Genomic DNA, 22,847 nt, shown 5'->3' with positions numbered 1-22,847 from the left:
CAATCATCAAGATACAATCATTAAGAAAAGAATGTCTACCTGTTTCTTGTACGTTGGTGTTATTGTCTGTCTGTCCGGACTACTTTCCTGTCTGCTTGAATTACCTTTTGGTGAAGGCCTAATCATTGGTAAGTGGCTGCCTAGTGAAGTGATCTTGCATGGAACTTCCTGTTTGTCTAAGAGATAAACTGACTCAATAAACTGTCTGTCTGTCTGTCCACCTTTTTCACTATTTACTATATGCTTACTACACAGGCCTTAACCTAACACGTTAGTCCGTTTGCATTGGGCTTTTCCCTCCATACAACACTAAATCAAATAAAAAATCCTAGATCTTGGGTTATAGAGTGTAAGGTTTTTAGTGCAATAAGTGGACACAATGACAAAATATCAATACCTGCATTTGTTGGAAGATGTAGCTATTGCGGATGCGTGTTGCTGATCTTACTGGATCATGTTCTCAGTTCCTCTTTGAGCAGCTTGAAAACAACCCTTAAGAATGTGTCGAGGCTGCACTTTACAGGTTGACCTTGCTAGCTATGGATAAAAAAGATCTTTATAGACTTATAAATTACCGGAACTGAATTTTAGCATGGTGCCTGGATGCCAGCCAAGAGAAGCATGTTTGTTCAAGTCTTTGGGTCTAAAATTGACCATTACTTCAATCAAGTGGGACTTTCCAAAACAAGGCAAAGTAACTATACTGTATCATATCCTGTTCTTTGGGCATCCTTTTTGTCAATATTTTTAGAATATCCTCTCGGATGGCCGCTATTTTGCCATCTTATTTCCCTAAGAGTGTTGAAAAATATGATACAAATAGAATTATGCTCATAAAGATGGGCCCAGAAGAATAACCAATTTGATTTAAGGTCTCTCCTCCCCATTAAGTGTATCTTTGAAATCTGCTTTTTCAGAAAATTAACAAATAAGACTTAGATATCTGGTACACGTTTTTTATTCAAAATGCACTATTCTACATATTTAACCTCCAAAACTATTTTTTTAATTTAAATCTAAGATGATTCTAGTTTACCCCAACAGCTAGATCTAGTTAGATATTTCTCTTGCAATACAGTAACTGCATCCCTCTGTCTACTAACTGGCGTTTGTATGTTTTGGAATCAAAATAGTCGTTTGTTATGTAATCGATTTCTTTTTTCAATCTGAAGCACAATTTGGATTTATCAGATACATGTGACTCTATTGTGCGTCCAAGAAACGATGATTAACAGATAATAGTTGGTACCTGCGTCTCACACCTTAAAAAATTTCTCATTTTTCAATATCATTGTATGATTATTAGTGAATAGCCATTATTGCGCAGCCATAATTATTGGTATAACAAAAGCCTACAATTTTTTAAAAACAAATTTTATTTATCATTTAGTCATTATTTCTTTCACTTTTCTTCTCTCATGGTCTTCTCGATCCATTCAACAAAAGGGGCTACCCTTGTGTAGTATCCGTATTTATCTTTCAAACCGCACCCCTCCCCCCACGAGACCAGGCCAGCAGTCACCCATCTCAATTGACCATCGCGTACAATCTGCCTTACAAAGCTGCCACCGCTGTCTCCATGACACGTGTCGTTTCCGCCCTTGCCATCTCCGGCGCAAAAAGTGACATTCAAGTTGAAATGGAATTTTGTTTTTTCTTTACAAAGCTTGTTTTTCTGAATTTCGAATGCCGATTGTAGAAGAACCTTAGATCTACGATTGGCAGCAGATGCGGGAAGTTTAGGTAGAAGTATCTCAGTAGCACCCCAACCTGCTACAAACCCATGATTTCCAGGTTTAATAATTTCCTCATTTTTTTTCGGGAGACAAACTGTGCGGACGAAGGGACCAAATTTGACGTCTTGCCGAAGTTTAGCTAGTGCTAAGTCATAATCGAATAATGGCTTAGTCCTGTAGTCAGGATGAATGAAGATCTCCTCAGTTTGTGATTCTTGTTCCGAGGGGTCTTGTTCCTCAAGACTATAATCACCAGCTTTTACGGTCCACCTAAAAAAGAAAGTAGACACACTACATTTAAGCAATTTTAGGTCGAGAACTCCGTTGTTAACTGGAAAAGAAAAAGCTTTTGAGTCGATAATCGCTTTAACTATATACGTGCTTTAAAGTAATTAATATTCTTATCAAGAAGATATAACTAGCCAAAAACTAGTGTGAGCTGCGTCGGTGTTTCTAATGAAACAGTAATGATGAAAAGGTAAATTATACACCGTGAAAAAGATGAAAAAACTTACTGACGTTTCGGACGCTAGTCCTTCGTCAGAGTAAAAGAGAAAGAGGTGGTAGAGAGGCGTGTATATAAGATAGAATAAGACAAAGGAAACCAATGAGAACAAGGTAGGCAAGGAAACAAAACCAAACAATTGAAAGACAAAAGAAAAGGTTAGTTGAAAGCAAAGCGTTCATTAATCCCGTTGGGACTAAGAGTGCCCAATAGGTGAATAAGCCGCATTTCTTTGGTCTTGCGAAAATCATTATTGCCGTTAATCAAAGAAAGACCGAAAACAATGAAGTCAGAAAGAGAATGATTAGCTAGATTAAAATGCCGGGAAACTGGTTTGGTGGGATCGTTATTGCGAATATCGTAAAGATGATTGCAAATGCGATCACCAAGACGGCGGCCAGTCTCGCCCACATACAAAAGATTACAGCGGGTACATTTAATACAGCATACAACATTAGAAGTGGTACAAACAAAATGGTCAGTGATTTTAACAGTGGATTTAGGACCAACAACAGAAGTGTGAGAAACTATGTGAGGACAAGTGTAACAACGTTTACGGGAACAGCGAATAGTACCAGGTTCTTTGTTAGAGGGAAGAACTCCCTTGACCAAGAAAGAACGAAGATTACGATCACGTTTATAAGAAAAAAGAGGGCGGTTGTTGAAAATAGCAGAAGTGCGAGTATCAGAGTCAAGCAGAGAAAAGTTGCGGTTAACAATGGGTTTAATGGGATTATTAATAGGATGATACGTAAGAGTGAAAGGAATGCGATCATCTCTTTTGTTAACTCTTTTCACCCTGCCTTAGACTTTACGTGGGAGGTTAGTGAAACATCAGTCACTTTCCTTGACATCTTGCTTAGTGTTAATGACGACCGTCTTAGCACTAGTGTCCACTACAAACCTACTGACTCTCATTCTTATTTACTCTACTCGTCTTCTCATCCTAAGCACACCCTTAACGCTATTCCGTTCTCTCAATTTCTTCGTCTTCGTCGTTTGTGTATGATGATCTTGATTTTTCTGTTAAATGTTCTGAGATGCGTTCCTTCTTCCTCAAGCGTAATTATCCTGCTCATGTTATTGATCACGCCATTCGTAAAGTTTCTACTATTGATCGTACCACCGCTCTTACTCCTCACACTCGTCCCTATAATGATCGCATTCCTTTCACTCTTACGTATCATCCTATTAATAATTCCATTAAACCCATTAGAGTTGTTCCGCACAACTACCTAGCGTATGCAAATTTTTAAGTAGATCCGTAGTGCATGTAAATGATGCAAAATTAACGATACGGAACGCACGCGCCAGTGAGGTTATCAGCTCAAAATGTTCAATTAATCACGGTCCGTGAAAAGAACACTCTAGGTGTTAATTTTTAACCTTATTAATAACATGCTTTCTTTGTTCAGTTTTTTTCCTAAATAAAACAACTAACACTTTTATTATTTCAAAATACTTGTTTTATTTCATGCAAATATTACGAAATACGTTTTCTACATTATAAAGTTATTCTTGCAAAGCTATTAAAATTGCTCTATTCCATTGGCTCAAAGCATCTATCGTTCCTCAAATAGGGAGATATGGCGATCGTTTAAAAATGTACATAACTCAATTACCATATGAAGCATCCACCTTGGGTGACGCTATATAAACGTAGTATATTTGTAATCTTTCAGGTGCTTGAATATATGTTCTACCTTCACACGTTTGCTTGAACTTTCTCGTCCGTCGCCTTTCTCTATTGTTTCTCATTCGTCTGATCTGTGCTTGCCTGAAAGGCGTAAGCAAAGGAGGGTCATCTGGGGAGCCTTTATCAGCCAACAACACAACTCCTACAGGTAAATCCAACAAGCGGCCAGGTCCTACGGCCTCCATAAGCCGAAAACCCTGAGAATCATGCATGCGCCCTAGAAATCCTGCTTGAAGGAATCGTATGTGCCCTTCGTTATCGCATATAAGTTGTATGTTTAACAGATGAAAATGCCTATGGCCGCTGTAAAACTCTCGCTGTGGTTCTGTAGAAGGGATTTGAAGTAGCATCGATACAGCCAACTGCATTAGGGAACTCTGGCCATTTATTACACATTTATTATTGATTCCATTCCCTGATTCTTGGCCATGATATTTGGGCATAGAAATGCCGCCATAGAATCATAACGCCCTGATAAATATGGGCAGATACGGTTTGAGGGCTTATATCAGAGTTAATAGAGTTATATCGAATAGAAGAGCTAAGGTATGTTCATGGGTATATTTCCTGATCCACATCAAAACCAAAAGTAAGCGGTTAATTGGGTTAAGCTTAAATCGCCCCATTCTTTGCCTTAAATTACCACCCCTTGTCAACAGCAAGAATTCCAGCGCAGTTTGTCTTGATATTTCTAGAAATGTTTCAGGAGTTTCGCCAGTGCTCAACCAGAAAAGATATCGTTGATTGCAGATGAGTGCGAAGACGTCACGCCCAGCAAATACGTGACCATGAAAATTGTAAAAAAGTCTCTAAGCGGCAATTGAATCATTAAAGGAGGGTTGATCGACATCACAAACAGTAGAAATTGAAGTAAAGTATTGACAACCATCGTTAACAGTCGTAGTTCTGCAGAATGATCAGTGTCCAAAGGAGGCGGAACCAAACTTAAGGCGTGAATCATTTGACTAGAAGCCATAAGAAACATGGAAAACTGTCGCAAAATTTGACCTTCCATCTTGACCGCAGCTTAATTAGAAGTCAACAAAACACAACCAAATGCATTCTTTATGGCCACAAAATTGTGATCGTTCGATCGTGCTATTTACAGTTTGTTAGAAACGCAACGTGTGGAATTTGCAAAAAAGGTGCAGCCAAGACGCCAGGATCACCAAGGAGAGAGCTCTTCAAAGTTGGCGAAAAAAGTGGTTGCGTCTCAAATGCGCTATGCAAAGAAGAGAAAGCCAGAGGAAAGAAAGGAAGAAAAGTTTGCGCACTTCGAAAATTCACCTTCCTCTGACGACGAGGGAGCTTTAGCTGCCGAGGAGCCGCCGAGGCGAAAGAAAACTAAAACTGTGAGAGAAGCGACTATGGCAGCACAAACTGCTCACACCGAAATGTGCGAGAAAGCCACGCAGAGCATGGCCGTTATGTCTAGGGCTTTTGAGAAGCTTGACAGAAAAATAGATGAAATGTAAAGAAAACTTATTTCGTAATATTTGCATGAAATAAAATAAGTATTTTGAAATAATAAAAGTGTTAGTTGTTTTATTTAGGAAACAACTGAACAAAGGAAGCATGTTATTAATAAGGTTAAAAATTAACACCTAGAGTGTTCTTTTCACGGACCGTGATTAATTGAACATTTTGAGCTGATAACCTCACTGGCGCGTGCGTTCCGTATCGTTAATTTTGCATCATTTACATGCACTACGGATCTACTTAAAAATTTGCATACGCTAGGTAGTTGTGCGGAACAACTCTATTCTCGGTTTTCACCCACGTGACTTGGTGCATGACAACGGTTGCTAACCGCCATATTGGTGCACAACATAGTGTAAACAAAAGAGATTCATCACAATCGAGCGACTAAAAGTCAATATTTTCAGCACATTTTCTATAATGGTTCTTTGTTTAATGGTAAATTGTCATACCAGGAGTGTTCGTGATAAGGGAATTTCCCTCTTTCGTGTTCCATCGGTTAGAAAAAGTCAAGGAGAGGAGGCAGAAGAGCTGTCGATTGAACGACGTAGAAAGTGGTTGGCCGCCATTAGTAGGGTTGGGTTATCCGAAGAAATCATCAACAGTGGGAGAATTTGCAGCCGTCACTTCGTTTCTGGAAAACCTGCTGCCAATTGGGATAAGTTTAACGTCGATTGGGTGCCTACATTAAATTTGGGACACAACAAAACAGTAGTAAGTGAGAAAAACTCTGATCTTCAAGCCGCGCGAAGTGAACGTGCAAAAGTGAGAAGGAAGAGACAACAGGAAAGAGCATTGTTCGAGTCAGCTGCAAAGGTAGCGAAACTGGATGAAGAAGGCGCTACAATCGACAATATTTCTTTTGACTCTCCTTCTTTAACTGAGGAAATCAGCCAGATCGCAAATGACCTTCAATCAGCGAGTGATAAATCAAAGTTGCACTGCCAAGATGGCGATTTATTGGACGGGATTACTTCGAAGCTGGAGGAACTTTGTAAGATCACTGACTCTAGCACACAAACAAACGAAGTTAATCCAGAAATGACCGAGTCAAGCACACAAACTGAGGAGTTAGATTATATGTTTTCTCAGCCAAAGAAAGCCCCTTTCGATCGCGAAGATATGCTGGAAGATGGGAAGGTACTATTTTACACTGGATTGCCTTCAGCTACTATTTTACAAGCTGTATATGAACATGTAGCCCCTCATGTGGCAAGAAAGTCGTTGAGCTTAACGAAGTTCCAGGAACTTGTCATGGTCTTGATGAAACTCCGACTTAATGTGCCATACTTGGATCTTGCATACCGTTTTGAAGTGTCTGCACCAACTGTCTCCAGGATATTTTTTACCTGGATAACAATCATGGACATACGACTCTCTCAACTAATATATTGGCCTGAGCGGGATGAACTATGGAGAACAATGCCTCAATGCTTCGAGTTTTCGTTTGGAAAGAAGACAACAGTGATTATTGATTGTTTTGAGGTCTTCATAGAAAGGCCTACCAACCTGCTGGCAAGAGCCCAGACCTTCAGCTCCTACAAACACCACAACACTGTAAAGGTATTAATTGGAATCACTCCACAAGGCACCATTTCCTTTGTATCAAAGGCCTGGGGTGGCAGAACATCTGATAAGCTCCTCACTGAAAACTGTGGTATTTTAAATAAACTTGTGCCTGGTGATCTAGTAATGGCCGACAGGGGATTTACAGTTCATGAAAGTGTGGCATTCAAGAGAGCAGAGCTTGTTATACCAGCGTTTACTAAGGGGAAGAGCCAGCTGGACCCCATCGATGTTGAGAACACCCGAGGAATTGCAAATGTCAGAATTCATGTGGAGAGGGTAATCGGTTTGCTGAGGTGCAAGTACACAATTCTGAAAGGGACACTGAGCACTGACTTTCTCATGAGCAATAAGGAACAGGTACCAGTCATTGATATCATTTTAAGGGTGTGTTCTGGTCTTGTTAACCTTTGTCCACCAATCATTCCATTTGACTAGATTATAAACATACTAATTATTACCAAAATTTAAGAATTTGAATTTATTTATAAAGATAAAAATGAAATACCAGGATATTCTTGTATTCAAAATGTCATAATGTATTGGTGACACAAGAAATATTTTTCTGCTTTGTTCCTGTCAGAGTAGCTATTTTATTTTTGGACATTGCTGATGAAAACTAGTGTATCTTAATTGTTTATTATTAATTCTCAAATTTACTACTATTTTGTTGCATTTAAAGCACAATAGAATATAGTGGTCTTTTGTATCACCTATTTCAAAAAAACAGTTGTCACTGCCAAAGGCAATAGTCGATTCGAAGGTGTAATATATGAAAATAAACGCAAATAATCAAAGCCTTTAAAGTTCTTTCAGGCTACAAACAACACTGGATATCTCAAAACTCATTAAAAAAAAACAAAAAAAAAACAAGTGATTGTTGGAACTATGAATAACCTATCACCTTTCTCCTTTAGCGATGACAACCTTTCTTAAATGAAATAGGTGTATAGATATGTTTTTGTGTAATGAATATTCTAGTGGATCGAAACCAACTGTTATTTGCTAAATAGCTACTATGATTATTAACAACTTTGTATTTCTTTCATGGTATTAATGCATTTGCTCTTCTAAAACAACATTACTGTTTCAAATAAAGAGTAGATGATGGCTAGTGAACACTAGCGTGTTCTAAACACATATTCTAAACTGATGGAAACATTGTAATTTTACCAATTTCCAATCACTGAGCCAGATGTGGGCGCATTTTGGGTATGTCAAATGTAAAGTCTCGTGGGCTGAAACCATAAACCAGACACGTAGCAAATGCTATGGCAAAGATTCCACAGTCACTCCCATTCAGTTGTTGCTGGACTGTTACATTTTCTATGCCTACATAGCTGTCTGCCATTAAACTCTCTACCTGTTCTTCAACCTCTTTGGCAATGATATCATGGTAGAGACTATCATAAAGGTTGACCATGCCTGGTCTACATCCAATAGAGCTTATACAGACCCAGTGCATATGTCCTGTATGTAATATTTGAACAAATTCTGAAGTGACAACATCAAAGTTCCTAATGGGGCCAAGGGTTGTTTTTTGAAAGCTCTCTATCAGAGGATTGACTTTCTGTAGATGTACTTGTGCTTTCTGAATTATTGTACAGTCCAGCCATCCAGTAGGTGAATTAATGATGTCAAAATGACTGTCATTGAGGCTACCAAGGGAAGCCCTCTTGTCTAAAACCCCTTTAGTCACTTGTGTTATTTTGACATCCGATTCATCATCACTGGAATCAATAATTGATGAATAACTAGTAGATACAGCACTAGCATTATTACCAATGATTGTACTTTCCTTTTTGTCCAATTTAGCTGCTTGCATTTGTGGAATACTGTTTTCACATTTTAATTGGCTTGTTGATGCAGCACTAACAGTGTTGGCTTTTGAAGAAGAAGAACAAGTGGTAGGACCAATAGAACTAGATGCAGTTACTTTGGCTGCTTGAGACACCTTGCAATTGCTGCACACCCACGTAGTTTGACTATTGTTAGGCATTCTTTTATAGTCCAGACGCTGGAGATGGAAAAACTTTCCATTTTGGCAATTTTCACTGTGACATTTGAGAAGCCTTTCATTCATCATTGGTGATGAGCCACATACACAAATACTGTCCAGTTTCAAAGCTTGATCATTATGTGTGCACTTAGTAGAACTTGGCTTTGATGCTTTTCTTGGCTTTTTGCATTGAAATTCTGCTAGCAAGCGGCAGTTAGGACAGTACCAAACATCAGGGACTGAATCTGATAAATGCAAACATGTCTGGTGAAATTCCTTTATTAGGCACTTTGGGTTACTGCAGTGAATAGTTCTTCCTTGAGAAGGCATTCCACAGTAACAAATACCAGAGGACTTGTTTGCTGGTTTTATTTCAGGTAAGTGCTGTTTTCTTGTATACCATCGAGCAAGAATCTCAGGTAGTATGCATGTCTGCCATACTTTTGTAACTTTGGGAACGATAGCTTCCCAGTGACTTGTTTCTGGGAGAATTCTTTCAATGAAGACTTGAGGTTTGTTTTCGCTGAATGCACACACGACAAAGTCACAAAATTGGCGACCAGTTATAGACAATTGTTGCTGCACTTGGTAATAATACTGGTGCTTTCTCTTTAGTCGAAATATTCCATTCACTTTCTCTAGGCAAGAACTTTTCTTAAGCACATAACTTTCAAAGTCCCAGTTTTCAATAATGTAAGGGCACTTTACTTCTCCACACCCATCACCACAACAGGAGCAGGAACAGAGGAAATCAGGTGTTGCATGCATCCAGGGATGTTGCTTATCAATGAAAACTCCACACTTTATCAGTACAAAATCTTTGTGGTTTGCAGACATGAGATGGTTGTAAGTCTCTATGGCTTTGCCTTCATTTTTGATTCCATGATTGATTGCTTTAGATTGCACACTAAACAACTGTGGATAGCAAATGTTTTTAATAAGTGAGATAGATGGTTGGTCAGGATTTGTATTGGCAACAGAATAACTCATTGAAGCCCCAACACGACCAGCTCTATGTTTAAAAAACGCAGTTCCTTTTGATTGATCCCTTGTTTCCTGTTCTATTAATTCTATCTCGGAATCAGAAAGAGATAGTTCGACTTTGCAGCACTTTTGTAACAGCTCTGGGTAGTTCAGCTTCAGATTCTCATGATTGTAAAGGGATGGTATCGTTAGAACACGCCGACTTTTTAGTACAAATTGATCAGCATAAGGAGCCACTAGAGAAAGAATGACAGGCTTTTTTTGGCTCTCATTTAGTTTTGCAAAGAAGGTTTTCATATCCGTTTCTGTAGGGGTGACATTTGGGACGGACTTCGTTTTCCCTACCGGAGTGCTAGTCGAAGGTTGTACACCATCAATTTTAACGTCTAATTCATCTTTCAACTTTCGAGCTGATTTAAAATTGATGTCTTCAACTTGAGCGTACGGTACTTCGTTTACGTAAGTTGGGAGTAGCCACGTACATTTCACTTCTGTGCAGGCCAACTTTCCATGTATACGATTCCACGCCTCAATATAGAACAGTACGCTCCCTACATGAGAGCAGCACTCTGCTAGACCTGCTTTGCAACCAAGGCAGTGGGCAGATATTATCGTTCCTTCTCCATTAGCGATAATCCAAATTGGTATTGGCGGTTCATTCATTCGCTGCGAATGACGAACTTTTCCTAACACCACGAACTTATTTCCAATGGCTTTTCCTTGAACGCTCGTTATGAAGCCCGATACCATTTGATTGTAACTCTCTAGACTCTTGAAAGCCTTGAACTGCCTTAAAGTATAGAAGCTGGTTTCCAGCACAAGATAAGAGAGAAGATCGGTGGCTTCGATCGGTGGCAGACATTCTGCATCTAACTTCTCGCCTTGTAAACACGCGGGGTCGACTCCAATACCTTCGATTTTTTTTAAATATCTCGTTCGAATGTGATTTTCAAGCTTTTTGGCGTATTCAGATAAGACAATTGAAGAGGTATCTTCAATTCTTTTCTGTTCTTGGGTTTCGTTTTTTGAAATATCGACGAGTAAATCCTCGGACATCGCATAATTCGAATCAAAACATAAGCGCTCGTGTGTGATTTGACATATGCTAATGAGCTTCCTGTGCACCAATATGGCGGACACTAAGTTTTAATCCGCTCGTGACGTCACGTGAAAACCGAGAATTGTTAACCGCAACTTTTCTCTGCTTGACTCTGATACTCGCACTTCTGCTATTTTCAACAACCGCCCTCTTTTTTCTTATAAACGTGATCGTAATCTTCGTTCTTTCTTGGTCAAGGGAGTTCTTCCCTCTAACAAAGAACCTGGTACTATTCGCTGTTCCCGTAAACGTTGTTACACTTGTCCTCACATAGTTTCTCACACTTCTGTTGTTGGTCCTAAATCCACTGTTAAAATCACTGACCATTTTGTTTGTACCACTTCTAATGTTGTATACTGTATTAAATGTACCCGCTGTAATCTTTTGTATGTGGGCGAGACTGGCCGCCGTCTTGGTGATCGCATTTGCAATCATCTTTACGATATTCGCAATAACGATCCCACCAAACCAGTTTCCCGGCATTTTAATCTAGCTAATCATTCTCTTTCTGACTTCATTGTTTTCGGTCTTTCTTTGATTAACGGCAATAATGATTTTCGCAAGACCAAAGAAATGCGGCTTATTCACCTATTGGGCACTCTTAGTCCCAACGGGATTAATGAACGCTTTGCTTTCAACTAACCTTTTCTTTTGTCTTTCAATTGTTTGGTTTTGTTTCCTTGCCTACCTTGTTCTCATTGGTTTCCTTTGTCTTATTCTATCTTATATACACGCCTCTCTACCACCTCTTTCTCTTTTACTCCGACGAAGGACTAGCGTCCGAAACGCCAGTAAGTTTTTTCATCTTTTTCACGGTGTATAATTTACCTTTTCATCATTAATATTCTTATCATAAGGCTTGTGTAAGGCTTACGTTTCTGGATTGGGATGGTTATCGAAACAGTGTGCTGCAGTCAAAACCCATCTGTTGTCAATCAGTGCTCCTCCACAGGATAATTTCAACTTTCCTAAAAGCAAAAATATTTTTTTAAAACTCTATTACTTATCGCGTGGTAGATAACGATGGTCTTTGATAGAAAACCACGTACATCGATTCCTCTAGAGGTACCCCTAAAAATGACCGAGGAAAAGTTAACCCTGAGACTACTATAAGTTTGTGCTCAAGTTTCTTCTGTTTCTTCATATGATGGTTGCTACTACCAGCAGACTATTTATGACTACTATGTCTAATGGAATGGAACGGTAATGGAAAATATTGAAGATCAAGCAATTTCTACAGCATATATCGATGATAGTTAAAGCACCGTTAAGCTTTCCACCGGCACCTCCACTCAATAACCAACAATATACAATTCACCATGGAGCAGAAAATTGAGAATTGACTTCATTTCCTAAATACTGTTACTTCCCCCACAAAAGAACGACATATTCTTAGTCGACATCCATAAAAAATCAACTTATACAGTCAGGTATCTTGACTGTACCATTCCATTCTCACCATCCTCACACCTTTCTTCGTAAGGCAAAGGAGATATCATTAACGGAAGAACATAAAACGAAAGAGCTAGCTAGAACACGCGAAAAAATATCCTATCTGCAAATACATATCCTAAGTATTTCATAGGAAAGGTTGAAAAAAGCCTAAAGATAAAGATACAAGGACAACATCTGAAGACTTCACACGTACCACAGTAGTATAATTGCGGTACATCAGACATGTGAGTGAATGGATAAGCAGTTAAGACAGCATAACACTAACATTCAAGTATTCAAGCTCCAAGCGCAAAAACTAACCTGGTATACAGAATGAAATACTCATCTTGCGATTTTGTATACTATGGCCAAACTGAACGTTGCTTATAGTCGACCAAGACGTCAGAACATAAAAGAGCCGGCAATAATCCACCCCCCTCCAAATTTCTGAGATAGCGCTCCAATCCAACTCGACTAGTAACTGAATTTTTTAAAGCGTAAAATGTAAAAAGACTACCATAGACGACTCTTTTTAGAGGGATGGTTTTTTATCAAGAATTATTGTCCAGGAAATGACTTTATGAACATACCCGACATTTACGGAGCGCTATATAATAGCGCGCGCGGATTAAAAAAATCAAATCAATCGAATGACGTCATAACGATGAGCGCACGGGGACTAATCACACTATAATGCGTAGAGAGGATACGAGTGAGCAATGCCCATAAACGTCCTTAAGGTATTTTCACGTACCATCGTCATGAACTCTGTGAAGTCCAATTTGCCATGGCCATCGTTTACGATGAGCTTGGTTACCTCCAACCATTCTTGCTCGCGTGTCATAATCACTCTTTCCGCATATAGTATAATCTGGTATTAATAACAAAAAATAGTTTTTCTAAAAACAAAACTGATACAAATGACTGTACTCCAACCAACTTACCAATTTTTACAGATGTATCAATTGCTTTTTTCAGTTCTTCATAGTCGTTCACCATAATCACGTCTTCTTCGTTTTTTCCAATCGCGTAAAGTTCGCGAGGGTGTACATTTTTCCCAACTCCAATAGCAGTAATTTGAACGTTGTATTCCTTCCGTAGAATTTTTGCTGCTTCTTCCGGTTTTCCTCCAATGTTAGAACGGCCATCAGTGATAAAAAACATAGCACGTTGTCGTTGACTCTTCCTTGTCACAAACACAGCTTTTCTAGCCATTTCCAGGGCATGCCTTGTCGCAGTGCCACCACCCAATCTTTTTATTTTTCTTAGCTTCTTTATAACACCATTTGTTGAAGTTGCTCCATGGTCTCCAAGATTGAATACCAATTCTGGCCTAGTACCGTAAACGATGGATGCGATTCTAGTACCCTTAGGTCTAAAAATGTTAGAAAAAACATGTTCTGATCAACGACTAAAACAATTTTATGATAAAATTGTCATAAATCTTGCGTTCTGATTGGTTTGGGAGCACTTGCTTTGCTGTGTGCAGTTGGGAATTGGCAGGACACTCGCTACGCGTCGTGCTTTTCCTAACACTTTTCGCTTGTTCTGGCAACCCCCGCGTGCTTTATAACTAAGCACCAGCACGTGCGCTTGTCTTGTATTTCCTCAAGAATGGACGCCCAAGTCAAGAACGTAGAAGAATTGCTTTTTTCAATAAAAGTGTACTGGAAAACGTACTGGTGAAACTAAGATACTGAAATATAAGTAATACATATACATGTATTCATGTTTTTAATTTTAAACACTCACTTCCACGTCGCACCCAGCTGTCTGACAATTGCTATAGCAAAGTCTTTTGCAAGATTGAATTCTTTCTTTTTAATACTGGAAGAGGCATCGAAAACAAACAGAACATCCAATCCTCCTTGTACACTAAGATCTATTGCTCTTGCCCTGGTGTCCAAGCCAGTAATGTTACATGTTGAGTTCCCTGAGGAGCAGGTGTACTCCATCAAAGCATCGAGGTTTTTGCGGAAAAGAATTGCGGTGTCATTCACGTTTTTAACGAAGTGTTGAAATTCGTCTGTGTACGAAAAAAGAGAGAAGTTTTACTGACCTTTAATATATTGGATAATTGCAGAATGCTTTCACATTATAGCTTAATTAGACTAACGAAACTCTTACGTTGGGGCTTTATATAATATAGATTGTAAGAATCGAAGGTTAAGTACGTTTCAATAACAACCCCCGGATATATATCTGGTCATTGTAGCATCAACATGAATACCACTATTTCCATTGGATGGGATGTTATACGGTAATCTTTTCCACGGTATTTTGCAAGCATACCTGGTCACCTAGTACCCTATTGTACAGCACTGTGCAACGTGCAAATGCACAACTGGGGCCAAACTCGACCTTGAGATCGTACTTCAAAGTATAGTAAATGTCAACAAATATAAAGAACTACTCTTTCTTACCAACACATTTAGCTTCGGTTCCATTCCACGTGCCGTTAAAAGTACAACGCCTGATGCTCGATCCTTGGAGTATATAGCCTTCTTTACACTCAAACCGAACAACGGATCCGAAGCTGTACCGATTACCTTTCTTGATACCACTGATGGGGGTACCCAGGATTGGACAATCTGTACCTAGAAACATATTGACCAATCAATTGTTGACAAAAATTCAAATGTATAGGAACACTTTTGTATAATCAAGGGAGAAGATAAGATTCCATTTTCGCTTTCCAAACTTTGGACGTCGTGTGATTGAACAGATTTTTATAGGAATAGTAAGTAAGCTTGTGTTTCTTTTCTTTGTTTAGCTCGTTCATATGAATTAAGAAGCTTAATTCTACCCCTTTTTGCCTGTTTAACAAATTTCTTTTCCTGTATCCAACTTTAGGTACGAAATGGGAACTTACTTCCATCGTCACAGACAGCCACGCTTCCACTCCATTGTTTGTTCTTCAGACACGTACGCACTGGTGATCCTGTGAGCTTGAATCCAGACTGGCAAGTGAACCGTACAGAATGACCAATGCGGAAATTATTTCCAATTCGGCGACCGTTGTCAGGAAACCCAGGATTCGGACAGGCTTTGACTGTAAAAAGAGGTTTGTGATATCAACAGTTTCCTACATATTCGTGGCCCAAACGTCTAGCTCATGAAAAATGGATGAATAAAAAGGGAAAGTAAAAGTTAAACCGATTCAATTCTAAAAGAAGGCATTTCCAATTCCCTTCAACAGTATCCCTTTTTCTTTTGTTTTGTTTTGCTACAAATGCATTACCAAAAACCGTTTGAAATGAGAAACGCTATTGGAATTAATTATAGGTCTAGCATGGACAGGATAATTGATTAACACTCGACGTTTGAAGAGATGGTTCCTAAACTTTTGACTGAAAATTGAAAAATCAATTAATAAATCCACTTTAACCAGTTCCTATGGAAAGAATGAGAGCAAACCTCTGCAGTAGGGTAGTCTTCGAGCAGACCATTTTCCTTCAAGACAACCTATGGAATCTGTCCCCACCAGCTCATAACCTTTGTTGCACTTAAAGAGAAGTGTGGAACCATGCGAGTACGTTTTGTCTGTGGTTTTTATTTTTCCATATCTGATCCTGAGAGTTCCTTTTATTCTGCATTTGTAAACTGTATGAAAAGAGACGTGAAAAAAAACCCACTTAATTCCTTTGAAAAGGCAAACACAGGTTAAGATTCCTGTGCTCATCAAGCACTCTCGCATAAGTATATCAGTACCCCATTGTAAATTTCCAGCTTATATCCCCACATTAAAATCTTGGACTTCGTCTTTGACGTATAGCTGGATGCATTTTTTAGTTGGATACACCTAATTCAAAAAACGTTGTCATCGCATTCCGACATGGAAATGGTTTCGTTGAGTACATCAACATTGAATCATGATCTGTCTCAACACTAAGGTCCATGTTCTTAGCAAGAATAAGAAGCAGTAACACAAGTCACCCCAGCTATTCTTGGATCTTGGAATGACTTATCTCACATCGCCTATTACCTATCGCCTTTGGCAATGACATCGTGTATTAAAATAGGTGTATCTTTAGCAATCTTAAATAGGAAAAGGATGCTTCTATTGGCTGCTTTTTTGACTTGCGCACTTTTCTCCTCATATCCCACCCCAATCACAAATTAAAGAATACTCTGTAATACAGCACTGTCATAATATGTGCAACTCCTTTTATATTAGTTCGCATGCTTGTAAAAATCTGAAATGCCAGAAGCACAAAGGACTTTTTTGAGGTCTTACTTTCGCACTTGGGTTTCTTGGTCCATTTTCCATTACTTCTACACCTTCTCATAGGTTTTCCAATCAGCTGGTATCCAACATCACACTTGTAAGTCACCCCACTGCGGTAGGTAAACTCTTTGCCAGTGTAATTACCATGCTTGATGTGTGAAGGTTTCCCACACGAGATGGCTGCGGATGTTGTTAAACAAATAGCAGTAGAATCAAAATATAAACGACCTTTTTAAACCCATGACCATTAAATCTGTTGAGATGAGATGTCAATATGCAGAAACGTAAGAAATTCATGCAGTGGACCGCTCTCAAAAATGATCTGGGATAACATACAAAAGAAATGTTACAAATTCCATAGAGAAGAGGTGTTATTTCTTTTGTATCTTCATGTTAGCCTTGCATCCAAGATAATTTTGTGACCTAACGTCTATTCCAGAGATGGCTAAAGACATTATACAAGATCAGATAAGAAATTGGACTCAACATCGATAAGACAAATAAATAAATGGAAATAAATTCATCATTAGCTGCAGCATCATCTGTATCATCATCTACATCAACATGCTTGGTTTACGAGGATTACACCTCAGAAATGGCTTTCCGCACGAGACAGCTAAAGACAAAGAAGATCAGATAGGAAGTCGCCTCAACATTAATAGATAAAAATAACTGTAAATCATTTCATCATCATCATCAGCAGCAGCATCTGTATCATCATCTACATCAATATGCTTGGTTTACGAGGGTTACGCCTAGTAAATGACAAACCTGTGGAACTTAATCGGAAAACCCATAGAAAACCCTCGACGTACAGGAGAAAATGCGGTTCTGCAGTTGTCCAAAAATGACTGTACTGGTCATATAAGATAATCACATAAATCATTATTTAATTTTTGGAGGGGTTCAAATTGCAAGTAAAGCCACGGTCAACGACTAATTGCTCACGAGTTTGTTGTCGTGCACGACATGCAGACTCCAAACCTCCTTTGGTGTGCAATAACTAAACTTCATTTTTCCAGACAAACTGTACTTACGTTGACAAGTTGGAATTTCATTGCTCCAATTTCCATCTTTCTTGCAAGTGATGGAGGCTGTACCGTTAACTTTATAGCCAGCATAGCATCGGTAAAGAATTGTTGAGCCAATACGATGAGTCCTTTTAATCTGAACACTTCTTTTGCCGTACCTGATTCTACCCGGATCCTTGCAGCGTAAAGCTCTTTCTGTTGTTAGAAGAAAAAAAGAACTTATGTCTGTAAGAGTGCTCTCACATGTTACAGGCATGACTAACGGGTTTTTAATAGATAATAATGTTTGGATGGCAAATTTGAAGAATAAATTTAAATGGTTCTGAATACTTAGTAAAATGCCAGAAAAGATATTGGCTTCAAAATTTATTAGTCCAGGGTTTGCATGCTTGCTTATTCATGTCAGCACAGTCAGGTAATCTAAATAAATAGAGCACTCTAAGAAGGCAAATATACTGGTTGAGAGAGCGCAAGAAATGTGGGAAAATAGTTTTATCTTTTCCCATCTTAAGCAAAAAATATTTATAGCTGCAAAGTAGAAGGATAGTTTCTACTTACTTTCGCATAAGGGAGCTTTGTGACTCCATTTTCCATTACTTCTACAAATGATAAATGCTTTGCCATCAATTCTATAGCCAGAAAGACAACGATAAATAATTCTTGAGCCAACACTGTATCTCTTTCTTGAGATGCTTTGCTTGCCATTTTTCACTCTTCCAGGATCTTTACAGACAACTTCTTTCCCTGTTGCCACAATAAATAAATGATATAAACTCTTAGTTTATTCTAGCTATAGTGTGTTTGGGTTTTACGTTTGTGCCATAATGTTTAGAAAATTAGATGATTTTTTTCGAAAATTGAAAAAAGAGAAAATTCAATATTAATTTGAAAATGTCGTTGTTCAGCAAAGAAAAAACTCCTGATAAAAATGTTGATAGAAAAGTACAAAGCCGGGCATGCGTTTTCTGAATATCATTTTCATACACAAAGTTTCACAAGAAAAAGGTATTCATTGGTGTTCCCTTTATCGCAGACCTACTTCCCTTACAAAATATGCAACAAAAAGAAAAAAAGAAAAGAAAAGAAAAGAAACAACTTACGTTTGCATTCAGGCAGGTCATTGCTCCATGTTCCATTTTGAGTACAAGTAAGAGACGCTTCCCCTTGGATTTCAAATCCAGGAAGACATTGATAAAAGACAGCTTCGCCCGCACTGTACGTTTCATTGGTTGTGTTCAGCATGCCATGTCGTATCTGCCCTGGTTTTTTGCAGATGACACTTTTTTCTGCATTCGTGGAAAAAGTATTGCTGGTTTTCAATCATTCAAGGAGAATATAAAAAATCACGATTGTTGATGATAGTGTTATTGGTTAGTGGTAAATGTATTGCTGCTTTGCAATCATTGAACCACGACAATAAATTACACTGAAAGTAAAAGCCGTGTCGGCCATTTTGGCTGATGAAACGAGAGAGACTGACTGAAAATCAGAAAATCACCATAATAATAAAGTCCCCGATTAGTGGTAATAGGCACTAGAACGATAAGTCGCAATACTATCATGTATGAACACGTACATATATTTCGGTAATGGCAGCCGTGTCAACTAGTCGATTATTCAGAACTTAGCTAACTAATTACAAAATTCCCACCTTGGCAGAGAGGAACCTCGTCACTCCACTGTCCATTGCTCATGCAAGTGAGATTTGCAGTACCATTGATAGTGTATCCAGGAACGCAATCAAAATGAATTACGGATCCAGCGCTGTGGATACTTTCAGCAGGACTTCGATTGCCATTAGAAATTTGTCCAGGAGCGTTGCAGCGAACCTCTCTTTCTGTTTCCCGCCCGAAAAATAGAAGAAAATAAAAAGATTGTAGCTCAATCTTAGCTACACTGTAGTTTGAAGTTCCCTTTTTAAAGCAATCAAAGTTTGATTTTAGGAATTTTCGCGCAACAAAATTATTGCTCTTTTTGTCTTTAATACGACGGACGCCTTGAAGGTCAATATGGTTCTGTGGCTATCAATTTTTGTTGGTCGCACTGCCAGTTTTCGTCTTTCGTTTAAGGGTATAAGGTGATTCATGCATAGTTAATAGAGGAAGGATAAACATCAAACTAACGAAGTCTTCAGTCTTCGTAGCGATAAAGATGGATTTAAGGGGTATTATTCAGTGCTATGGATGTTTATAACCTTGAAGTCCAATTTCATGCTGCACTGCTATGCTTGCATGGAGTTCAATTGTGTACAGTTAATAATAAGATAAAATTATTTTTGAATTTGTATTAGTATGGGTAATAGGACTACATGCTAATAAAATCCGAGGACTGACAAAATTGGAAGAGGCCGGTTGAATTCAATTATTTCCAAATTGGACAGACAAGTAGTCGTATTGCAGATTACTTATATCATCCCAAACTATACTAGACTGATTCCATAAGTCATAGTTTTCCCTCGCGGAAAGATGCAAATGGAAACCATCCAAATTCGTCTTTAATTTGGACAGGAAAGAAAATTTGAAAATAATACAATAGTTGCTTATATGGGATTATATAGTGATAATACATTTAAGTGCATGTTAATGTATACTAAATTGCTTGCCTCACCTGTTGCCCATGGAAGAGGTTCCGCCAGAACGATCAAGACGAGAACAACGCATATAATGAACTGTTAAATGAAATCTAAATTAGTATAACGCAATAATCATCATCATGGATAGTAGTATTCCATGAAGCCTATGTATTTGTGCTAGGAGAATAGCATTGCTGGCCTTTGGCAAGAGATGATGACGGAAAGAACATTGATTTGAAAAATGCATGAAATGAACCGGACTTCGAAAAAATAAGTCATTATTTATCAAGTATACAGTTGCGAAAGTCCGCTATCATCTTCTATCAAAATGCAGTGAGACGAGCAAAATTCGGCGGATAAAACTACTATTTTTTTATTTATTTAGAAAAACCAGAAAATGACTCGGAAGGTAAGTGTCGCAGGAAGCGGAACATGCAGAGACAGGTTATAATTAATCCATTAATCTTCTGATGTTTTCGTTGTTTACATATCAAATAATTAGTAGTTGATTTTATTATTTCATGTTTTTCTTTATTAGGAGGAAAAGAAAATCACAAACCAAATAGAAGAAAAGCAAAAATATCTCATGGTGGTTAGCTAGCTGGACACACTGTTGAGAGAAACCGAATGTTCTAGAAGGACAGATAGTATTTCAATCTGAACTTTTCTTTTCAAGCTTTTGCAGACTATTTCTAGCCATTTTTAAAAAGGTAAATATGATCTCTACAGATCTAAAATTGCTATAACTTAAATATTTTGAAAGTTTGAAGTGCGCACTTACTAAAAACGAAAGCATTTGAAATCAAATCTCAAGCGTTTTTGTGACCTTGTACAGACGCAATTACGAGACGAAAGGTTGGTACTTTGAAATTACGGCCTGCAGGCTGAGCTGGACGTGTTGGGGCAGCATTTTATTACAGGTTGACCTTGCTAGCTATGGATAAACAAGATTTTTATAGCCTAATAAAATACCGGAACTCACATTTAGCATGGTGCCTGGATGTCAGCCAAGAGAGGCATGATTTGTAGCATTTCATGAACTCGAAATTTTCACGGAAAAAAAAAAGCCAATTGGAGATAAAATAAAGCCTTGTTTTCGCATGCTGCTTGATACTTCCGAATCGTTATCGTATGGCGCTATCTTTGATAATAATATTATTTGAATGCTTTGTTCTTGATAAACAATTTCTGTGCAAGTCTTTACGTATCCTGGCATGCTATCATCGCTCTCTTTTCTGATACTGCAAGTTTATTAATGCGATCATTATATTGAATAACACATTCATCAGTAAATATCTCCATGATTAGTCCATGTCTTAGTATTTGAACTTACTAGTTTGTATCTTTCAGCTAGGTACAATGCTAAAGCAAGCAAGCCTGTTTCCACATAGAAATATTTGCAAAAAAATCTACTGAATAAAAACTAGTTTCTTAACGTTTCATACCTTCAAGTTTATAGACGCCATGGTCTTGCAGTTGAAGATCTTTGCGAATTTCCTTGAATTCTCAATTAAATTGAAACTCACTTAAGCTTAAGTATAAAAGTTCCTTAGTTGTCTGAGTCTCAAAGCACTTGGAATTATTTCAATAACCTTGCAATTTTGAACAAATCAAAGGGACAGAAATTGATATTTAGGTGACCTTCACAATATGATTTATTTCGAGAGAGTTGAACTTTTTTTTGTGGTCTTGGGGGAGTTTCTAATTTCAATCAAGCAAAGCAGGAAGTAGATGGCACAAGAATAACGAGAGGTGGGAATTGACTTAAGATGTGAGAAGGAATTCTTCTTTATTTGACAAACCACCTCAGATTGAAGGATGGTACAAGTGAATCACCTCAGGGAGAAGTAGGTACAAATTACCCACCTCAGGGAGAAGGATGGTACAAATGAACCACCTCAGATTGAAGGATGGTAGAAGTGAATCACCTCAGGGAGAAGGATGGTACGAGAGAACCACCTCAGGGAGAAGTAGGTACAAATTACCCACCTCAGGGAGAAGGATGGTACAAATGAACCACCTCAGGGAGATGGATGGTGCAAATGAGCCACCTCAGGGAGAAGGATGGTGCAAATGAACCACCTCAGGGAGAAGGATGGTACAAATGAATCACCTCAGGGAGATGGATGGTGCAAATGAACCACCTCAGGGAGATGGATGGTACAAATGAACCACCTCAGGGAGAAGGATGGTACAATTGAACCACCTCAGGGAGAAGGATGGTACAATTGAACCACCTCAGGGAGATGGATGGTGCAAATGAACCACCTCAGGGAGAAGGATGGTACAAGTAAACCACCTCAGGGAGAAGGATGGTACAAATGAATCACCTCAGGGAGAAGGATGGTACAAATGAACCACCTCAGAGAGAAGGATGGTACAATTGAACCACCTCAGGGAGAACAAATAAACCATCTCAGGGAAAGGATGACATTGATGGAAAGCCTCAGGGAGAAGGATGACATTGATGAACCACCTCGGGGAAAGGATGACATTGATGGAAAGCCTCAGGGAGAAG

General features: G+C 38.5%; 3 protein-coding genes across 3 annotated transcripts; 1 reads left to right on the top strand and 2 right to left on the bottom strand.

Moving 5' to 3' along the window:
- Nucleotides 1-940: 940 nt before the first annotated feature.
- On the bottom strand, nucleotides 941-22,011 carry LOC148904573 (complement C2-like). The gene is made up of 15 exons (XM_089024680.1): nucleotides 21,775-22,011; nucleotides 20,365-20,425; nucleotides 19,409-19,594; nucleotides 18,858-19,043; nucleotides 18,316-18,501; nucleotides 17,764-17,952; nucleotides 16,736-16,906; nucleotides 15,916-16,101; nucleotides 15,371-15,550; nucleotides 14,922-15,095; nucleotides 14,251-14,524; nucleotides 13,443-13,873; nucleotides 13,253-13,369; nucleotides 11,939-12,032; nucleotides 941-2,006 (listed from the first exon to the last, which is right to left on the bottom strand). Exons 1-15 carry the CDS (start codon nucleotides 21,793-21,795, stop codon nucleotides 1,403-1,405), a joined length of 3,060 nt encoding a protein of 1,019 aa, XP_088880806.1. The 5' UTR covers nucleotides 21,796-22,011; the 3' UTR covers nucleotides 941-1,402.
- LOC148904575 (uncharacterized) lies at nucleotides 5,746-8,131 on the top strand. Its single transcript, XM_089024691.1, has one exon. It carries the CDS (start codon nucleotides 5,837-5,839, stop codon nucleotides 7,418-7,420), a length of 1,584 nt encoding a protein of 527 aa, XP_088880817.1. The 5' UTR covers nucleotides 5,746-5,836; the 3' UTR covers nucleotides 7,421-8,131.
- On the bottom strand, nucleotides 7,449-11,043 carry LOC148904574 (uncharacterized). Its single transcript, XM_089024683.1, has one exon. It carries the CDS (start codon nucleotides 11,019-11,021, stop codon nucleotides 8,166-8,168), a length of 2,856 nt encoding a protein of 951 aa, XP_088880809.1. The 5' UTR covers nucleotides 11,022-11,043; the 3' UTR covers nucleotides 7,449-8,165.
- Nucleotides 22,012-22,847: the final 836 nt, after the last annotated feature.

This window comes from Actinia tenebrosa, unplaced genomic scaffold (genome assembly GCF_029948245.1).
Source record: "Actinia tenebrosa isolate PJP-AT-01 unplaced genomic scaffold, QUT_ActTen_1.0 PGA_scaffold9__36_contigs__length_13948895, whole genome shotgun sequence".
NCBI classification, from domain to species: domain Eukaryota; kingdom Metazoa; phylum Cnidaria; class Anthozoa; order Actiniaria; family Actiniidae; genus Actinia; species Actinia tenebrosa.
This window is presented reverse-complemented; position numbering and strand designations above follow the sequence as displayed.